At 36.9% G+C, this 18,495-nt stretch overlaps 1 protein-coding gene across 2 annotated transcripts in view; it reads right to left on the bottom strand.

Moving 5' to 3' along the window:
* Positions 1-340: 340 nt before the first annotated feature.
* Positions 341-18,495, bottom strand: part of GALNT18 (polypeptide N-acetylgalactosaminyltransferase 18) — a 211,309-nt gene continuing 193,154 nt past the window's right edge. For both annotated transcript variants that reach the window (XM_048949945.1, XM_048949944.1), the window contains 2 exons: positions 16,291-16,455; positions 341-667 (listed from right to left, as the gene is read on the bottom strand). In XM_048949945.1, the coding sequence (XP_048805902.1) occupies positions 521-667; positions 16,291-16,455 (312 nt within the window). In that variant the 3' untranslated portion in view covers positions 341-520. The remainder of the gene's footprint in view (positions 668-16,290; positions 16,456-18,495) is intronic.

Here is an 18,495-nt window from a genome sequence, read left to right as displayed (position 1 = left end):
CCTGGGCATGATACATGCAGAGATGCACAGCCACCATTTACTTGCCACGATTTACTCCTTTGAATTTTGGCTAAGGTAGGGCTTGGAAAACACCAATACTTGGCAGCTACTTGTCAGGATGAGACTTTAGTTAATGAAAACAGTGAGAGCACCACTTAATATCTAAGCTGATTACCCTGGAGACAGATAGAGAGTAATAAATAGTATTTGGGTTTTTTTATTCAATAAAAGCTTGAGTTATAAATATTCTCCATTTGTTTTCTATTTACAGATGTAAAATACTTTAGGATAGCCTACCCATCACCTATCATTCAACACCTCTATAAATGCAATGAAAACATAATTGTAAAATAAAATGTCTATTTCCGGCTCACAAACCCGATTTCCACACACTCACAGAATAAAATCAAAGGGACAGAAAGGAGAGAAAGAACAGGGAGGAAAGAAACGCAGTACAGCAGGCAACAATTCAGTATTTGCTACACAGTAGCAAAAGGAATGGGTAAAAAAATGCAGTCTGTTATGATGACAAGCTTTTCAAGACATTTGTTATAGACCAGCGTTGTCCAGTGCATTTCTGGAGGACGAGTTGAAATCCAAATTCATTTTCATTGTTTTCCTGCAGTTCCAGGCAACGCTTGGATTTTCGGTTCTGGATTGGGCCTCCCTGTAAGCGTGGGAGGAAAAAAGAAGTTTGGGTTAAACACTGTGATCACGTTGCATTGCTACTGCATGTCAATATGAATTAGCATTCCAGTGTCCATCTACTGAAGTGCTACTTCCACTGCTTCTGTGGAAAAACTGGGGGCAAGATAGGCAGTGGGTTGGGTCTGTTGTGAATGTTCCTTTTGTCACAGGCTGGTTTAATCTCTGAGGCAGTTTAGAATGGTTGCAATTGCTTGGTTAGCATTTCAGCAAATGGAATTTCTAGAATTAAGCTGCATTTCTGGCCATGCTCATTAACAATAGGCCAAAAGCTTTCCTGTTTGCTTTACTTGCCTAGCTTAGTGGCTATGCTGCACCACTGAAACATGGAAAAAAAGGCAAAAAAAGGAATAATGTTTTGGCTGGGGGTGTCCCATATATAAAGTGCAAAAAAAAAAAAAAAAAGTTTGAATACTGAAATTAATGGTCACTTATAATCTTTTGTCATTAGTCATCGATATCTACTCTTCATTTGTTCATCATGAATGATACTGCCATGCTAAAAGCCCCTCTCTAGCTGCTACTTGGGATGAAAATAATCTTAAATAACTGAGGTTATCACACAGTTACCAATAGACATAAAGAACAATTAAATCATTTTTCTACATTTTTTCCTTTTAGCCCTTTTTAGTTTTTTTTTATTATTATTATTGGTTCTTTCATACTCTGTCCTATCTAATAATGGTAACTTGTACACATTATTGTCTGGGAAGTTTCTTCCAAGATAAACAGTAGAATAATTTGCACAGTAGTCTGAAATGCTGTGACTGTCTCTAGAGGATCTTGGACTTGCAGAATAGAGAATTACCAGCTTAATCTGCAAATCAAAGAATGGAGGGTCAGTCAGTCAGTACAATTGCATTAGTACAGCTGAAGTATAGAAAGAATACCTCAGTATTTAATTGCTTACTTGTAAATAGAGGAAACTGTATGATTGTGATTGTGATTTAAAAAAAGAAAAAATGAAAACCCAAAAAAGCTGAACAGTTTGTGTCAGGTCTGTGTTAAAGAAAGTCATAAGCGTGAGAGATTTCTCTTCTAATCACAGGGATATTTGCTATATCCAATAGAAATGCTGAATTTGGTCTTCAGAGAAGGCAGGTCATTCCATTCAGTACAGGTGCTCCATTCAGACAGGTGACCTGAGGAATGTCGTCTCCTCCCATTATATCAGTAATACATTTTGAGGACTGGTTAATGAGGTAGAAGCAGGTTTGAAATCTCTAAGATCTAAATATGGCTTGGAGTAAGAGAGACCATATCAGGAATAATCTGTGACATTCAAAACATGAGGCTCCCATAGATTCTCCCTGGTAGGCCTAGGTGCAGAATCCAATTTAAACTGACAAGCATACTGCAGCACTCTGTAGATCAGGATCTCTGTAATGAAATGCTGAGTGAACTGTATTTTCCCACTTCTCTATAAGAATTTATTGATGCCCATACTAATAATGGTAGTTAAATGTGGGTGTATGGTGACAGCATAAACTCTAAGACATCCATAAGCACTATAATTGTTTGAAATAGACAAATATTTTTGGACTAACTATAATAGGAAATCAGTTAAAGCTTTTTATACAGTCTTTGTTCACTCAACCTCTACTCAAGTGACTTTTTGGCCTTCTAAAGTTCACTGAAGTTGGTGAGTTTTTCAGTTGAATTCAAGGAGCTTTGAATGAGGTCCTGCAGAGGTAAAACTCCAACATAATGAATATTTTCTTACTGTCAAAAATAAACTGCTGAAGATTTTTCTATATTTTCTTTTAATTTTAGGAAAGTGTACAGTCTCAATTTTAATGAAAACTGTTGATCATAATTTTCCAGCTGCACAGTCAGTGTTCCACAAATGTGGAATTGGAGATGACAACTTAGCTCAAGTGTTTCTGCCTAAACCCCAAATTTAGATCAACTTCCTTGAGCTTCTAGCTGATGCTGGAGGTGCTTGTGTTTCTATCATTAAAGTTAACTAGTTCTGTACCTGTGCCAAGCATTTACACGTATCAATTAGTCATCTTCTCGGTCATGGTGTCTAAGGCATCCTCAGCTTAGCTTTTGAAAAAAGGTTTGGAATTTCTTGTCAGAAAACTAACCAACTACGGGAGTTTGGGTCCCTTCCTTGCCCGCTTTTTGGATCTGTGATATGAATGTAGGTATGGTACTCCTAGACTTTGCCCGTCATTCCCAAGACATCGATTCACATTCACAAGCATAAGTGAAAGAACAGTATTCAGTTTCTCAATTTCACCTAAAGTGCGACAGCTAAACAGAAATGTGTTTGCTGGTAGACCTTCTCTCCTCTCTGTCCAATGCTGTGAAATGAATTCTGTGGTATCCATCCTGAGAATAGCTTTTAAGCCGATGAGTGAAACTAGTCAGAATGCTCACATCTGGCCTTAATATGTGGCATCCATCTCTTCAGCAGCTTCTTTTCAATAGAAACTAGTGACTTCAGACAGAAAAAGGTAGAGGCAGCTCTTTTTGATGAGCTGCAAAGTGCTCTGCAGTGGCTACTGAAAATCACTGTGCTGAGAATGTTGAAGCCTCCAGCATGGAACATAAAGAGACACCAAAATTAAGCGGTGGCTTATATGTGTGAGCTGAATGTTCTAGAGAGCAGAGATGCTCTTCTGTAAGATGAGATGAGAGAAACGTAAAGGCTTAAGTCCCTTTAGAAATAGAACAATTCAGCTTGTAAGAGATGTGAGGTCTTTGCAGAACTATGGCTCAATCCCTCTAAGAGCTTGCAGACTATGCAGCTTTAGTTCCTTCCAGTTAAATGTATAAATAATTCTTCTGAAGTATACTGAGAAAGGTTTACATGTAAAATTACCTCTAATTAGACTATCTTTGTTTTTCCCCCCCTTCACATGGCTAATGCAAGCCTGCTATAGTGGTATTGCTCTATTATTTGTAGGGTAATGACAGCGCACCCACTATATATTGCAAGGTATATTAGCTAATTAATGAGCTGTATAATTCATTGAAGCACATGATAGAGCAACTCCACTGAAAGCAAGTATGCAAGCAACACTCAGCAAAAGCTAATACTACATCTTGCTACTCTGACTGGTTTGGCCTCAGAATTACAGTATTACTGAGCAGCTTCAGCAACCTGTCAGCATTGTGTTTGAACACCCAGAACCAAACAGACATAAAGGTATTCCTTTAATTAATTATTTGTAACTAGTTAGTGAAACTTGCATAAAACTCTTCACAGTCATATTTATTGCTCAGCAAAATCCTCCCTTGTGATGCTAAATCTCAGAGTAATCAAGCATGGAGGTTGTCTGCCTGTCTAGCTCCCGTTTCCCATCCTAGCTATGAACTCTTCTTTCCAAGCCAAATATTTGGTAGATAAGAATAATGTTTTTTAGGATACATAAAAATAAAAAAAAAAAGATTCTGTAGGCTGAAACTAGTTACAGAGAAATTCTGCTCAGCTGAAGAGAAGTAGATTTAGGATCATTGATGATGAGGGGCAGCACAAGGATAGAGAGTTTTAGGTGGATAAATAAACCCAGGTCAAGTATTTTATAAAAACAGATCGAGTGTGACAGCACTACTAAGTTTAACAGAAAAATGTGATGGGCTTTGCAGTGTGGGTTGAAGCAATCCCTGTGAGAAGTACAAATGCTCTCAACTCCTGGTAGCATTAGACACACATAAAACTGATTTAGTGGTCCATAAGCATACTTTTAATGTAAACACCATTTCACGTCATCAATCCTGCTATGGCAAATAGCTGTTGGCATGTCAGCTAACTTAGGGTTGCGTAACACATAGTGGAATGCAATAATACTTTTGACTTCCTTTAGAATTATTGTACTTCTCATGCCCAAAAGACTGTTAAGTCTTTCACCAAAGCAGAACTCAGCCAATACTACAATGTTTAAGAATACCACGTGCTATATCTGCAAACTACAACAGTGTGCAGTTGCAGATGAGCCAACTTCTTCAGTCAGCTGGTCCATGTGTAGCAGCTATAAATTCTAGCATGCTATTAGAAAGAGTACCATGTTGCAAGTATGTGCTTGTGTATTTCTATGTTAAAGATGGAGTGATAAAAACCATACAAAGTAATTAGTCTTTGCTGGACTGTACTATGTTTGTTTTCTTGTTATGTTTATTGTGTGGGGGTGGAGGCGTATGTCCCAGCATCCTCTTTCCTGTCCTTGGTCTGCAGAGCAGTAGAGGACCTGTAGAATATTGGTTGTTGTGGAACTAAGCTTAGTTGGAAGATTTCACAAAGTTTCCCTAGTAGTTGAACTGCTTGTGATTCAAAGAGCTACAAATGGGACAGAATATCAGCTTTCTCTGCAAATACACGACATGTTAAATGCAATGATTTTTGCAGAGATAGTGCTTGTGCAATCTAACCTGAACCTCCTGCCCCACCATACTATTGCTGCTGCAGCGTTAGCGTTACCTACCAAGTTACACTCAGAAAAACCCTTTAAAACAAAGCAAAGACTTCTCTGACTTCATAACAAGAAAAGTGCATGAGGAAATTTCTGTAACATATACCTTGCCAAAAGTTCTGAAGTCTCATCTCACGCTTATTTATTTCTCATACTATGTGACAGGCCTATTTACTCAGACGCCATTGTACTACTCAGGGTGTAAAATTGTTCTGATTTCTGGCTGTTTTTAATTCAAATCTACCATTGTATTTACTCTCTCAATTAATTCTTTACAGCAAGAACTAAAAGCAATTTTCTGTTTGTTGTTATTCTGAAGCCTGATTGCCAGAGTTGTGTTTTCAGATATGGACAGAAAAACACAAGGCAGGAAGGAACAGAAATTCCGCTTCACAAATTTTGGGTATTTTAAAGGAAGGATTCAAATGTGTGTACCTGACATCATTAGAGTGGAATAAGTAATTCACAGCAGTTAATTGATTTGGTTAATTTAGCCACTGCTTCTGCTTGACAAAGCTGCCAGATATGATCTGTGATATTCAGGCTTTAAAATAGATTTGATGGGTTTCGTAATCCTCAGGTTCTTGTATTGAGTTTCATATAAAACAACCAAGCAAAACATAGGGAAAACAGGAAAGTGAGCATATTGCTTCAGACTCAACCACTGCTTCGTAGCCTAGATAAAGTTCTTAGGTTTATACAGGGTTTTGTCACCTATAAAATGAGGGATATTAAATGAATGCTGTAGGATGTCAGCATTTCAGGATATCAGACTGACAGCTCGTTTAACAATTTACTGTAAGGTATATCTGTTTCTTACACTGTTTAAATCTACTTAGTCTACTGTGTGTGTGCGTGTGTGTCTATATATACACATACACAGAAAGTAAATTCAGTCTTGTATTTTATATATGCTACTACGATCACTGCATATGTTAGTCTCTAATTTTCTATTGGTGCTTCAGTTGGTGTACTCAAATAATTGCAGGTAGAAACTCTGAACTTAACTGCTTTGATACATTTGAAACAAAGAATTATGATGGGTGTATATTAAAATAGGTATCTGTTCCAAGCAATGCACCATCTTCTCGCTGGGTAAATTCTTAATGATTGTTAGTAAGCCAGGTTTAGCTTAAAAAAAAAAAAAAAAAAAAAGGATAATAATAAGTTGCTAGAGCTTTAGAAGTCATTTCATCTTTTTTGTGGTCACTTTGGTATTAATGTTGCTGAAGTAAGAAAGTGTTGACAGGAAGAAGTCACCAATTGATGACATGGAGCACTATGTGAATTATCTGTATCTGTATGGCTTGGAAATATTGGATACTGAGTTTACAATTTCTACTTGATGGCTATATAAGGGAAATGAGTATATATACATAATGGTATATTTAGGTAATTGCTTCATTCCTTCTGAAATCAAAAGCAGTATGACAAATTTTGTGACTCTTTGGCCAGCAGGTGCTCTGTGAAGAAGTAGACAGATAACATTTGTTGTTCAGATCTTTCAAAATGAATACTATTTAAATATTCCTCAGCAATGAATTTGGTTAGTTGTTGCTCTTCAAAGAGACCTGTTTCCTGTTATATTTGCTTTGACTATCCTGAAAATAAGGTGTACTTAACTGGTATTACATGGGTGAAATACTATACGCAGAAACCTTAAACATTAAGGAAGTATTGTCTATCTGCTATTTATGTCACTATTTACAATTAGGCAAAGGAGAAATTTTGCCAGACATTACTTTAAAATATGAATTTATTTTTTCAACCCCAACAAAAAAAATTATTTGCTGTATTTAATCTCATAAACTTAGGCAGAGTTACGACAGAGATCAGCCAAACCATTTCTTAAGAAAAAAAGGTTTTTTTTTCTCCTCCAGCACTCATGCTGTGTTGTCAGGCAGCCATCTGGGTACAGGTCTTACATCCATGGTACCGAGGAGTCAGTATTATGAAACACCCTCTGAAAATGCATCATGCAGCAGTTACATCAATTTAATCAATTTACATCACGTTTTGTTGTGTTTTACTACTGAGACTTCTAACTGTTCAGTTTTTATATAACCATAAATGCTAGATTTTCATATTGCTGTAACAAATTTTTACTACTGCAGCTGTGACAAATGAAATGATGCAGCCTTATCTGCACATCCAAACTACATTTTAGTAACTAGTGGACTCTGTGATCGTTTTCCATTTTGTTTAAACTAGATTGGTTGCATGAATGTATAGGAGTCCAAGCACAACTATTTAAACGTGGATGTGGAAATACACCATTTTGTTAATTAAAGTATTTAAATAAGAGCAATTAAACTTGGCAGGAGGAAACGCAGCGTCATACAGAGAATGTAATTGGAATGGAAAACAAATCGCAGAAAAAACAGCATAAGAATCAGAAACAGAATGTATAGATTTAACCCTGCCAGTAATATATTGCAGGCATAAATCAAACTGCATCACAACATATTATGAAGACCCATCGTTAATAATTAGATTTAGAAAATACTGCAGAAAAATATATTCAAGCCCTGACTGAAACACGAAGAAGCTCTTTAAGATGTGATAATTGAAAATTAATTTCACTATAGCAAATGGTGATAAAACTAAGCAAATTGAAGCAGGCTTTGGATAGAATACGTTACCTAGACTGGAAAGATCTTTAGAGATTTTTCAGAAAGTAAAAACATGTCTTTTTTGTCAGTAGTGGCCAGGAAATCTTTCTGTCATACCAGAAAAATAGGTGGCCGAAACACTAACTGTAGGTATTTATTTATTTTTTTAAACACAGGAAAGCATTGAATAATTAATGAAAAATAGTTAAAAAAAAAAAAAAAAAAAAAAAAAAAAGAGGGTGGTTGAAAAACAGTCTTAACAATTGCAGCAAAATGCAGGTTTTATAGCTGAAAATAGTTTGGCTTGGTTTTGGCAACAACTCCCAGTGATGATATATTTGCCTTGATTGTTAGATAGTTGGGATTATCTAATAACGGTGTAGAAAAGGAAGAACTAACCTATGCTATTGATAATGAAGAGCATCACACCTGTGAATACAGCTGCTGTCCTGAATAACAAGTTGATAGGACAATTCATTTAGAAATAAATTGGACGCCTTTTTGAGAGCTGAGAGTCATAAAAGCTGACAGCAGTAAGCTCCAGGATGACATGCTGGTGGGGCATGTTGGCATCTGCTGAATGGTGAGGAATTTAAAAATATACTAAATGAAGTAAAAATTAGATATTTTTTTTTTAGTATGTAAATGAAAATAGTGGTATCTGATGTCTGTGCTGGAAAGCTGTGGGAACCTGGTAAATAACCTCTCTAAGGAAAAATGACTGTTAGAACTAATAATGTGCAACTATTGTGACTTCTGTGAATTTAGGAAACCTATCGAATTAATTGCCACAGGCATCAGTGTTCAGTGACTGACTAGACTTTATTTTTAATGGTCTGGGTTACTTTTAAGAGCACTGATAAAAACATTTTTATAGGCACAATGAGATCATCATTTGGACAAAACAAATGGGAGCCTTCATGAAGGGAGCACATCAGGGATCAGAAGTTTCTCCCCTCACGGTGCTACAGTGAGCTTCTGGCTCTGAAGAGAGTTCTTTTCTGGGAAACAGCAAGCATTGATCACTGCTGGAGGCAGTTTGCTGGACAAGGTAATTAATCTAGTTAATTAATTTTCTGATCTCTGATGTGTATTTCTAGGTTCTGCCTTTTTGTTCGATTTTGAAGAATTCATCATTTGCACAGATGTTGCCTGCTAAGGCCCTTTCCATGTTGCTAACTTGTGGAAAATGCTTGTTAACATCTCTTCCCTCCCAGTTACTGAGTGCACAAGATGCAGTGTGAGGTTGCTAATGGAAAAAACCCTTTCACAGCATGCCACTGAAGGTCATGCTTGGGAGCGCCTTACTACCTCTCATTCTTTCTCCATTTCTCCACGTGGATGAAAATGTTCTAACAGCATAAAAAGGAAATAATGTCAAGATGAAAAGTTCACATTACTACCACTAGCCTTAGCATACAGAGATAACTAGTTAATCATCATAAACCAAATGAGAAATTCAACGCTGTTAGAAACCCCCAAGATTTTTTTTTATCTTTTCCCTTGGAAAGAGATATTTGCCCTAGGCAATGTGCTGGGATGCCTATGATTTAGAGTTACTAAAACAGGAGAAAAAAAGGAATTCCTGTTTTTCTCTTTTTATTTTTAAGATGCAATTCTTACTCAAATATGACCTGTTCAGGAAAAAAAAGAAAAAAATTGAATGAGATTTTATTTTCTTTAGGGATGGTGGTATTTCACTGGTTTGGGTTTTCTAATGTGAACCCACAGTGTTCAGGGCTTTGTAACTCATTTCTACCCAGAAACGGAACTGTCTGCATTGTCATTGTATGCTTATAATTAAACCAATGTCTAGAAACCAGGAAATAAATTGAGTGCCAAGTGAAGAAAATTAAGAAATGAATTTACACTAGTATTTCAATTGATCTGTGTATTCTAACATGGGAATTTAGGTTCCAGAAACCAGGAAGTGATTGGTTCAATAATGCAGAGGAAGAAGCTAGAATGGAGATCAGACCCCATGAAATCCAGCCACTTTGCTGGGTAAATATGTGTTGGTTATCTGTAAAATTGTATAAAGCATTAGAGGCTTGATCATTTTCTTGCACATCTGTAATGGACCCAGCTGAAACCTTCTGCATTTTTTGGAGAGCCTATCTGGATGTCAGAAACTAGGAATATTGGGTTGGACTAGAACAAACAATTTTTTGGTAAATAACAGTGGTGTTGAATATTAACATGCTAAATATGCAAATAGGCTATCTGTTTTCAAGGAAAAACACAGTATGTGTTAGCTTTCTTTTAAATTAATTCAGCCCAAGCATCTTTAGGGCTTAAATGTAGTTCTCAAGAGAGTAAATACTGCATAATGTGATACGCTGGAAAAGACTTGAAATGCACCTACTAAAAGCTCCTTTTACTGTTGCAGTCACAAAAACTTTTGACTGGCAAGTTCTACACCTAATTTGCAAAGACTACAGCTTGCTGCTGGAAAATTACTCCAAATAGAAGGCTAAATATAAAGAAACAAAACCTCTTCTGTGAACTGCATCAACACTGCAAGGAGATTTAATACCATTTCAGCCTGGAGAAGAGGAGGCTCAGGGGAGACCTCATTGCTCTCTATAACTTCCTGAAGGGAGGCTGTAGTGAGCTGGGGGTCGGCCTCTTCTCTCGTGTCATTAGTGATAGGACCAGGGGGAATGGTTTCAAGCTACGGCAGGGGAGATTCAGGCTGGACATGAGGAAGTATTACTTTTCAGAAAGGGTGGTCAGGCACTGGAACGGATGCCCAGGGAGGTGGTGGAGTCACCGAGCCTGGGGGTGTTCAAGGAAAGGCTGGATGTTGTGTTGAGGGACATGGTTTAGTGGGAGCTATTGGGAACAGGTGAACGGTTGGACTGGGTGATCTTTTAGGTCTTTTCCAACCTTGGTGATTCTATGATTCTATGATTCTATGATTCATTTACTAAAACACAGCATTTTTTATATTTTTTTTCTGAATGTGACTCTTTACCCTATACATGTTTGTATTTTAGCTGAAATCAAGGATTCAAAATAGAATACTTTCAGGTTTTTATATTTCTGAATAATTATATTCTGCGTACATAGGACTGAATAGTTTTTAGGATTAAAGCAAGACATAATACAAGAAGTCCTATTCTAGTGTGTTGGTTTAGTTAATTGAATAATTTAAGCATCTGATTTTTCTTTATCTCTCCTGCAATATCAAACTCTTTTGTTTTTTTAAATAAGATCACAATAACTTTGTGTCCTGAGCTGCCAGGCATTTACCACTACATAATTATATAGCTGCATAGTAATATAGCACGTCTTACTATGGCAAATGCAAATTGAGTGTATTTGCATCCTGTGGGGTTTTGAAGTACAGAAGAAATTTAAAATCTTGATAAATTAATCATTTTGTTTTCTATCATACGGCCCTGATAATGGAAAAATCTGAACAATTTCTGAGGGGTATTTGTTTCCCTAGATACAGCTCTACTGCTGTTAATCCCTGTTGTACAAAGACGTCCTTGACTAATACATATAGACTGAAAATTGGGAGTGGACATCAGAAGAAAACTGTAAACTGTTTAACATCTTTAGCTCCTACTTTATAAACTAGGGGGCATATGAAATATGAACTAAGCTAACTCTGTACATAAGCTTCCCATTTAATTCTGTGTGCAGTCTGTACTCCGCATTGTTACAGATGTGGTTGTGGGTAATGATTCTAGCTAGTGGTAGTATTGCACATCTTCTTATGTCATGAGATAAAGGCAAGCAAGAAAATGGAGAAAAGCTATCCAGAAAATGCCAACGTCTGTAAGATGAACAAGATGGAAACACTTTCAGTAATTTTAAGGTACATTCTTTCTTTACAGAGCTACACTGAATATCTATTAATCTATAGAATTTCTATTATCTGTTCAACATCTATTTAAATATGATGTGGAATGCTATAAGAATTGAATACATCACTTGCTCCTTCTATCTTCTATTTATCTTCCCACTGTAGCTTTTGAAAATTATTACATGGCAACTACAGTTATCAGCCACAAATTTTACTTACAGCCTCTCAAGATGGCATAAACCACTTTCTCTGAATGGGAAAATTTTCTGCAGCATCCTCTTGCACTGCCTGGAATTGCACTTCTTCATTACACGTAAAAGCAATGCAAGTATTGCAGGAAGTTGTAATTTCCAGTGGATATAAATACAGGACAGTGCTAAGCATGTGGTCTTGCACAGCTTCTCCTTCCCAGGAGTCTGTGATGACTTGCCCATCCATATAGGTTGAACCTCTGCTCACCTTTATGTAGCTGGAAATTAAATTAGCAGAGCCTGCCGTACTGAAAAGAATTCAATGTGGAACAGCCTTAGAACTATTTGTTCTATTCAACTCTGCCTCACATCCTTTCTCATAACTCTTTTCTACATAGCCCTCTCTTGACATGCTTCTCACAACAGCAAATAATGATGGCATGGCCAGTCTGGTTAGAAGGATAAAAACCAGTTCCAACCCCACTCACCTAAAGCTAAATATGCAGTTCATTAAGATACTGCAAGTTAGAGAGCAACTGTGGAAAAATATATTCCTTATGCCTTTGTTATACTGCTGGAGGGGCCCTAGTGTGCTATTAGTGTACTTTCTCAATTTTCTACGTGTGTAACTGTTGTCACCCAGGTGATGTATTCAGAGATAAATTTCATGTTGTGTCACAACTGCCTTTCTATCTCCAATAAATCTGAGAAATCAGACTAGGAACTGAGGAATTTCTTAAAAATAAATGCCTGGCTCCAGCATTTAAAATAAACTATTTCTCAGTACAAATAAGAAAGTTAATGGTATCAGATGACTGGTTCAGAATGGCACAATTTTGGCCTTATGTGCTTTTCACTGAAAAGTGTCTCAAGGACTTAAACACCTAGGGACATCAGCCTGCATGACCTACATTTCAGAGTACCGTGTCTGTCACAGAATAGACAACATAAGACAATTGGTGCAGCAGCAGTCGCAAGGATGGCAGATTTACTTAGTGTGTGGGCAGCAACTGTTGTGGACTGTAGGTTTGGACGCTCCCTGCAAGTACTGATTTACAAGGGAGAGACGGCTGCTGCCAGCACACTGCATGTGCACCTGCTCCTTGCCATAAAGAGCTCACAGGCTACGAGCAGGATTGTTTAGTGCCAGGACGGTGTCACAACCACGGCCTTCAAACCAGGTACCATCCCAGAGTGACTGCAATAATTACAGTAAGTAAATCTAGAAAAATACTGTCATGAATAATACTGAATAGGGAACACTAAGTAGCAATTTAGTTTTTGTTTTCTTAATAGTTCTTGATGCCAGAACAGGCTTCTTGATACCATGTATAAATTTACATTGCAGTAGAATTCCCACCTCTTTGCTTCCATGTAATTCTCGCCCATAACCTCACTGCTGTGTCATTTCTGGTGATCACTCATCTGTTTGCTAAAAGACCTAGTTTTGTTCTGATTAAATGGAAAAGTGGTGAGACACATGGAACTAGGTGAACTGTCAAACCCCACTAAAACTTACAGCTTATTCCCCAAATAAGCACTTCCCTAGGAGGAAGAGACTTGACAGACAACATCAACAACAGAATTCTTGAACACTACCCAGTTGATGAGAGTCTGTTTAGGGCTATCTCATATAATTTGGCATAATTGCAGTTATAAACACTTGAAGAAGCCTTGGAAGCGCAAATGTCACTGAAGCTTATGTTGTATTGGATCTCGTTGCATTTGGCAGCTGTACAAAGCTGCAGAGCATGGAAATTTGCTCAGATGGATCCTGAGTATACAAACACAGACCGCAAGCTTTGAATGCTCAATACAATTTTCTTCTGTACAGACAAGCTATCACAAAGTCTCCCAAAGGCTCCTGTCCAGTCACCCAGCATGAAGTACCTTATCTGAAAAAATGCATTTTTCAAAAAGCTATACATCCTTCTATCAGGTTTCCTCAGATCATCGCTCCACCATGGACTATCACAGTACCTCTCAGAATATTGAGTATACTTTGTAGGAAAACAAGAAAGTATCCTCATTCAAATTTTAAGATACATGTCTGGAATGCAAGGCAAATACTGACTTTTTGTGCTGATGAGGGAAATTTAGATCAGTTGGTTTATCCTGCTCTTGTTTGAAAGTCAGAGAGACTTTCTCATTTTCTTTCTGACTTATTCTCCACTTGCACTGCTGTAGTTTCAAAGTTATCTATAGTATAAATGTTATTAATAACATTTGTCTGACTAGACAAAACAGAAGTTAAAGCATGCTTACAGTTAGGAGACGGTGCTGTAAACAGCTACTGCCAGCACCTACATTTTAATTTTTTCACAAAATTTCAAGACTACAATCAACAGCAATACTTACAGTCCTGCTTATTTTCAGTTGTTCTGCTCACTGCATAATAGGGAACAGAAATACTGGAGCTTTCAAAATGTAATAAAACAACCTATCTTTTTCAGGCATCTTCCAGAGCATTCACAGAAATGCTTCCTTTCCCCAGACTAACCTAGAACTTTTCAAATAGAATTCATCAAATGATTATTCTCATTGGTTTGCTTTTGGCTTACAGCATACACCAGAGGCTGTGTACTGTGCTGTATGTTGAGAAACAACAGCATTTTAATTAGCAGGAGTATTAACAAAATCCTTTTTGAACATCAAACAATTATTTCATTTGTCTCTTTATTTATCATAAGGAAACAACTAATTAACTTTCACTTCTGGGCAGTATTTTTTTTGTAGAAGATTTAAGCACCATCTACAGAATTTAGTTTCATCTCCCACAGCAGGTGCAATGCTATTAAATGGAGTTAACAGACAGAAGACTTTTTTTCATTAGTTAAATTATTCCATCCTACTACTGCACACCGAATGAGCTCTAATGTACTTAGTGTGACAAAATGGCAGCAGTGTCCTGGAGTAGAAACCCTTCACTGTCACTAATCAGCAATCATACTGAATATGTAGACACTTCTGAAAAATGTTACTGAAAGGCTATCTAAAGAAATACGTTAATTCCACAATCAAAAAATGGTACCAAAAAATCAGGTACAGATACAGCCATTTTTTAGTGAAACATCCCCACCTTACCCTGATTCTGTGGCAAGATAATTGTTAAAATTTGAGAGAAGAAATGAATGAAACTTTGCCCTTAAGAGAACAGATGTGAAAGCTGGGATATCTATCCAGATAAGGCGTTCAAAGTCTGCTACATGAGAGCTCTCTTTTAAAGACAAATATCTGAGTCATGTTCAAGTATAAGCACAAATTATGTTATAGTATGCTTTACTGATCACCATCCAAATGGTCTTTGCACAATTAATATACAGAGGTTAAACTGTACTACCAATGTCCCAATATACTAAGTAATAACTCGTTAAATCTAAGAAAAAAAACTAATTGGCTAGCAAAAAATACATTTGTTACAGAAGACGTTAAATGCAAGGATAACAATTTTCATAATGTTGAGCCTCAGCGTAAGGGCTTACATATCACTACGTAGGTTTTGTTGAGAAAAGAGAGCTGCACCATGTTTCACAGAAAAGGAGCACTCAACCAGGTGCATACAGTCAAAACCGGAGAGGAGAAAATGTGACTATTCAAACTATTTAGCTATTAAATTTTTTCCAGCAACTAAATCCAGTATTTGTTTTTAGAGAATACTGTAATCTCATTTTATTTGTCCTAAGAAACTGATATGACAGTACCTGATGTGCTAACTCTTAGTTCTTACCTTTAGAAAGTCTCACCTTGTTTTAAAAGATCAAATTTGAGTATCTTCAGCTTCTAGCCGATGGAACCTGTTTTGTCTTCAGGATAACCTGTCTCCTGTGGAAATGCTGATGTGGTTTTGAGTCACCCTGCCACATCCTCTTAGCTAAACTATCATGCTCTGTACGCATTAAATCACAAAGCATGTTCCAGCCTCAGAACTAGTGGAACTTTTTCTTACAGTTCTCCCTTATATTCCTAAATCATCTGTGAAGTGTGGGCTTCAAGCCCGGGCTCAGAGTCTCACCATTCCCATCACTGTGAAATCACTTCTCAGATTTTACATGCTTTTTTTTTTTTTTTTTTTTAAATATCAAGCAACAAAAAAAGAAAGAAAAAAAAAGGAATTGCAAAATTTTCTCTTGACAAGATGATCAACTGCAACCCACTCTCTCCTTTTGAGGGGTTGCTACTTCCAAAAAAAAAAACAAAAACAAACCAAAGCATTTGAATGCTTTACCTTTCCCCTTCTTAAAATAGGTTAGCTTGCATTTGACTTTACAAAATCACTTATTTTTAGATTGGGATCATTCTATAACAGTAACCATCTTAGAAGTTTATTAGTAAATAATCCACTGACTTCTCTAGAAATATAATAAAAGTTTTGTATCCTGTTGAGAGTTAACATAGAAATTAAACGTAAACGTAGCTTGCCCACACTGTGCAAAAAAGCCCAACCAAACAAGGATGCTTCTGGTTTGTTGGTAAACTGATTACTCACCTTTCATATACAGAAACACAGTTTTCTGAACTTTCTGTAACGTTTGCTGAATAAGAATTACCTGAGTAAACTGCCAGTAAAGCTTCATTCTCTTGGCTTTGGCGTAATTGCATTCAATGAGCCTGGGCCTGCTGTTCACATCCACCAGGCATCTGTTGTCATCATCGTCAATAGTGGGACTCAAAACACCCACATGGAGCTGCTGATTGCTTGTGTAATAAACATTCTGCAAGAGGAAACGCAAACTTGATTTGTGGCCTCTAAAAAGAAGCAGCACTTTCACCAAAAAACACGTGGCAAATATAAACGTGCTGAATAGCAGTAGGCTGACCCTATGGTTACTTTTAAATTGTTTCCATTCATACAGGAGGCAACATAACATTTTAAAATTAACAGTTAACTAACAAACATTGTTGGTAATAGTTAATTACTGAATTTAGTCTCCTATTCAGTCTTGTTTGGTCTGAGCAGATCCTGCAGGGCAGAAGCAAAATGATGGCCCTGACTGGGTGAACTACCTAAATCTGTTTGTTAGCAAAACTTTACAGAAATAGAACAACTGAATGTAATCGTGCTCAGTAGAAGTAATAAGCAGGTTGCCATTTACCCTTCAGAGAGCTCAATATACCCACTAAGATCACTTCACTTATCAGTGGCAACCAGTTTAAAAAAAGAAGTGTGAAATTCTCAAATACTATGGGGACAGGCATCTTTCAGTTTATAATCAGCATGTAAAATAAACTCAAACTGAAACTGACTGAGATGGTTATTCCTTCTAACTGAGTTATTTCAGGATATTACTTTGCTTATCAAATACTATGGATAATATTATATTACTATAAATATAATTACTGTATATCATAGTATCACTGTATATTATAGCATCTTATCCAATAATATCACATCTTCCAGAATAAAGCCCATTATGCACAGTATTATCATTACTATGTTTATCCGATATCTGTACCACATTATAAGCACCCATCTTGTCAAAATTCTGCTTCAGCTGCTAATGATAAGTAATGATAATGGTAAGATATCAGTTTGTGTAGCTCACCAGACAGCTTTTCTGAAAACTATGAACAACCCCCAGCTCCTTTATCCCATCCCCAGAACAGGAGAGTCCCTGAGTTACCATCTCACAATGTACTTGTTAGGTATACATGTATGACTTTCTTTTAATCATCTTTTAAACTGGCCTACAGGTAAAAGCATCACATATAAAAACCATGCTTGCATTTTATTATTTTCTATGTCGCCCTATAAAAACGAGTTTTTATTTGTAATTTAAATATGTTTTTATAAAGATGAATGTCCATAGCAGCACTTACTCAAGCTTTTAACAAATATTATTAATTATGCCAGCCAGTCTTCAGTACAAAATGGATAACAAAGCATTTTTGTTTCAAAATCTTCAGAAGACACAGGCAAAAGACCTTACCAGCAATTCTGTTCCTAAAATACTGCAGCCTCATCATCAACTAAACCAACAGGATAGAAATGTTGAGATAACCCAGAAAAGTAGTAATTTTTGAACAATCACTTCAGTGCTAATTAGAGTAACTTTGAAATTTTGACTCAGACTTTGAGTTTTGTTCCGCTAGAACGGCGAATGTCTCAGTAGTCACTGTTCAAGGCACTGGAAACTCAGTAGCTAAAAATGTGCTTATTTCCACTGAAGTTAAAAATACTGGCTGTCTGCAGATGGAGACAGTCAAAGGGTCTTTGCACTTTTACTCAGGAAATGAAAGCCTCAGCCAAATACAATCACACACCAGCAGCACACACACACACACACACTCCCTGCAGAGCTGCTGAATTTCCACAGAAATAACCTTGTTTTGGTACAGGTATCAGAGCAGATAATAATGAAATAAATAAAAACAACAGCAACAACAAAAAAAACCCCACAAAAATAAAACAATAACACACAAAAAAACAATTCTCTTAATCTGTAATAAAATAAGCTCCCTCCTTATATTGCATTAATCAGCTACAACCCACAGTACTCTGCTATCTGGTTTTTTTTTCCCTGTAATAGTACTGATGCACTATGCTATGTCTCCTGGGCAATGGGAAGGAAGCACCATTTTCAGGAAGTCAGGTAGGTCAAGAAAAGTGAAACTGCAAGGATTCAGTGTTACCATCAGTTATAAACTCACAGGATTTGTGATTAGACAGGTGTCAGAGCCAAAACACAGCCTGAGTCTTACACGCTTGCACAGCTTTGACCACAGTCCCCCCAGGTGCTTTCAAGGTGGAAGAG

Source organism: Lagopus muta, chromosome 6 (genome assembly GCF_023343835.1).
Source record: "Lagopus muta isolate bLagMut1 chromosome 6, bLagMut1 primary, whole genome shotgun sequence".
NCBI classification, from domain to species: Eukaryota; Metazoa; Chordata; class Aves; order Galliformes; family Phasianidae; genus Lagopus; species Lagopus muta.
This window is presented reverse-complemented; position numbering and strand designations above follow the sequence as displayed.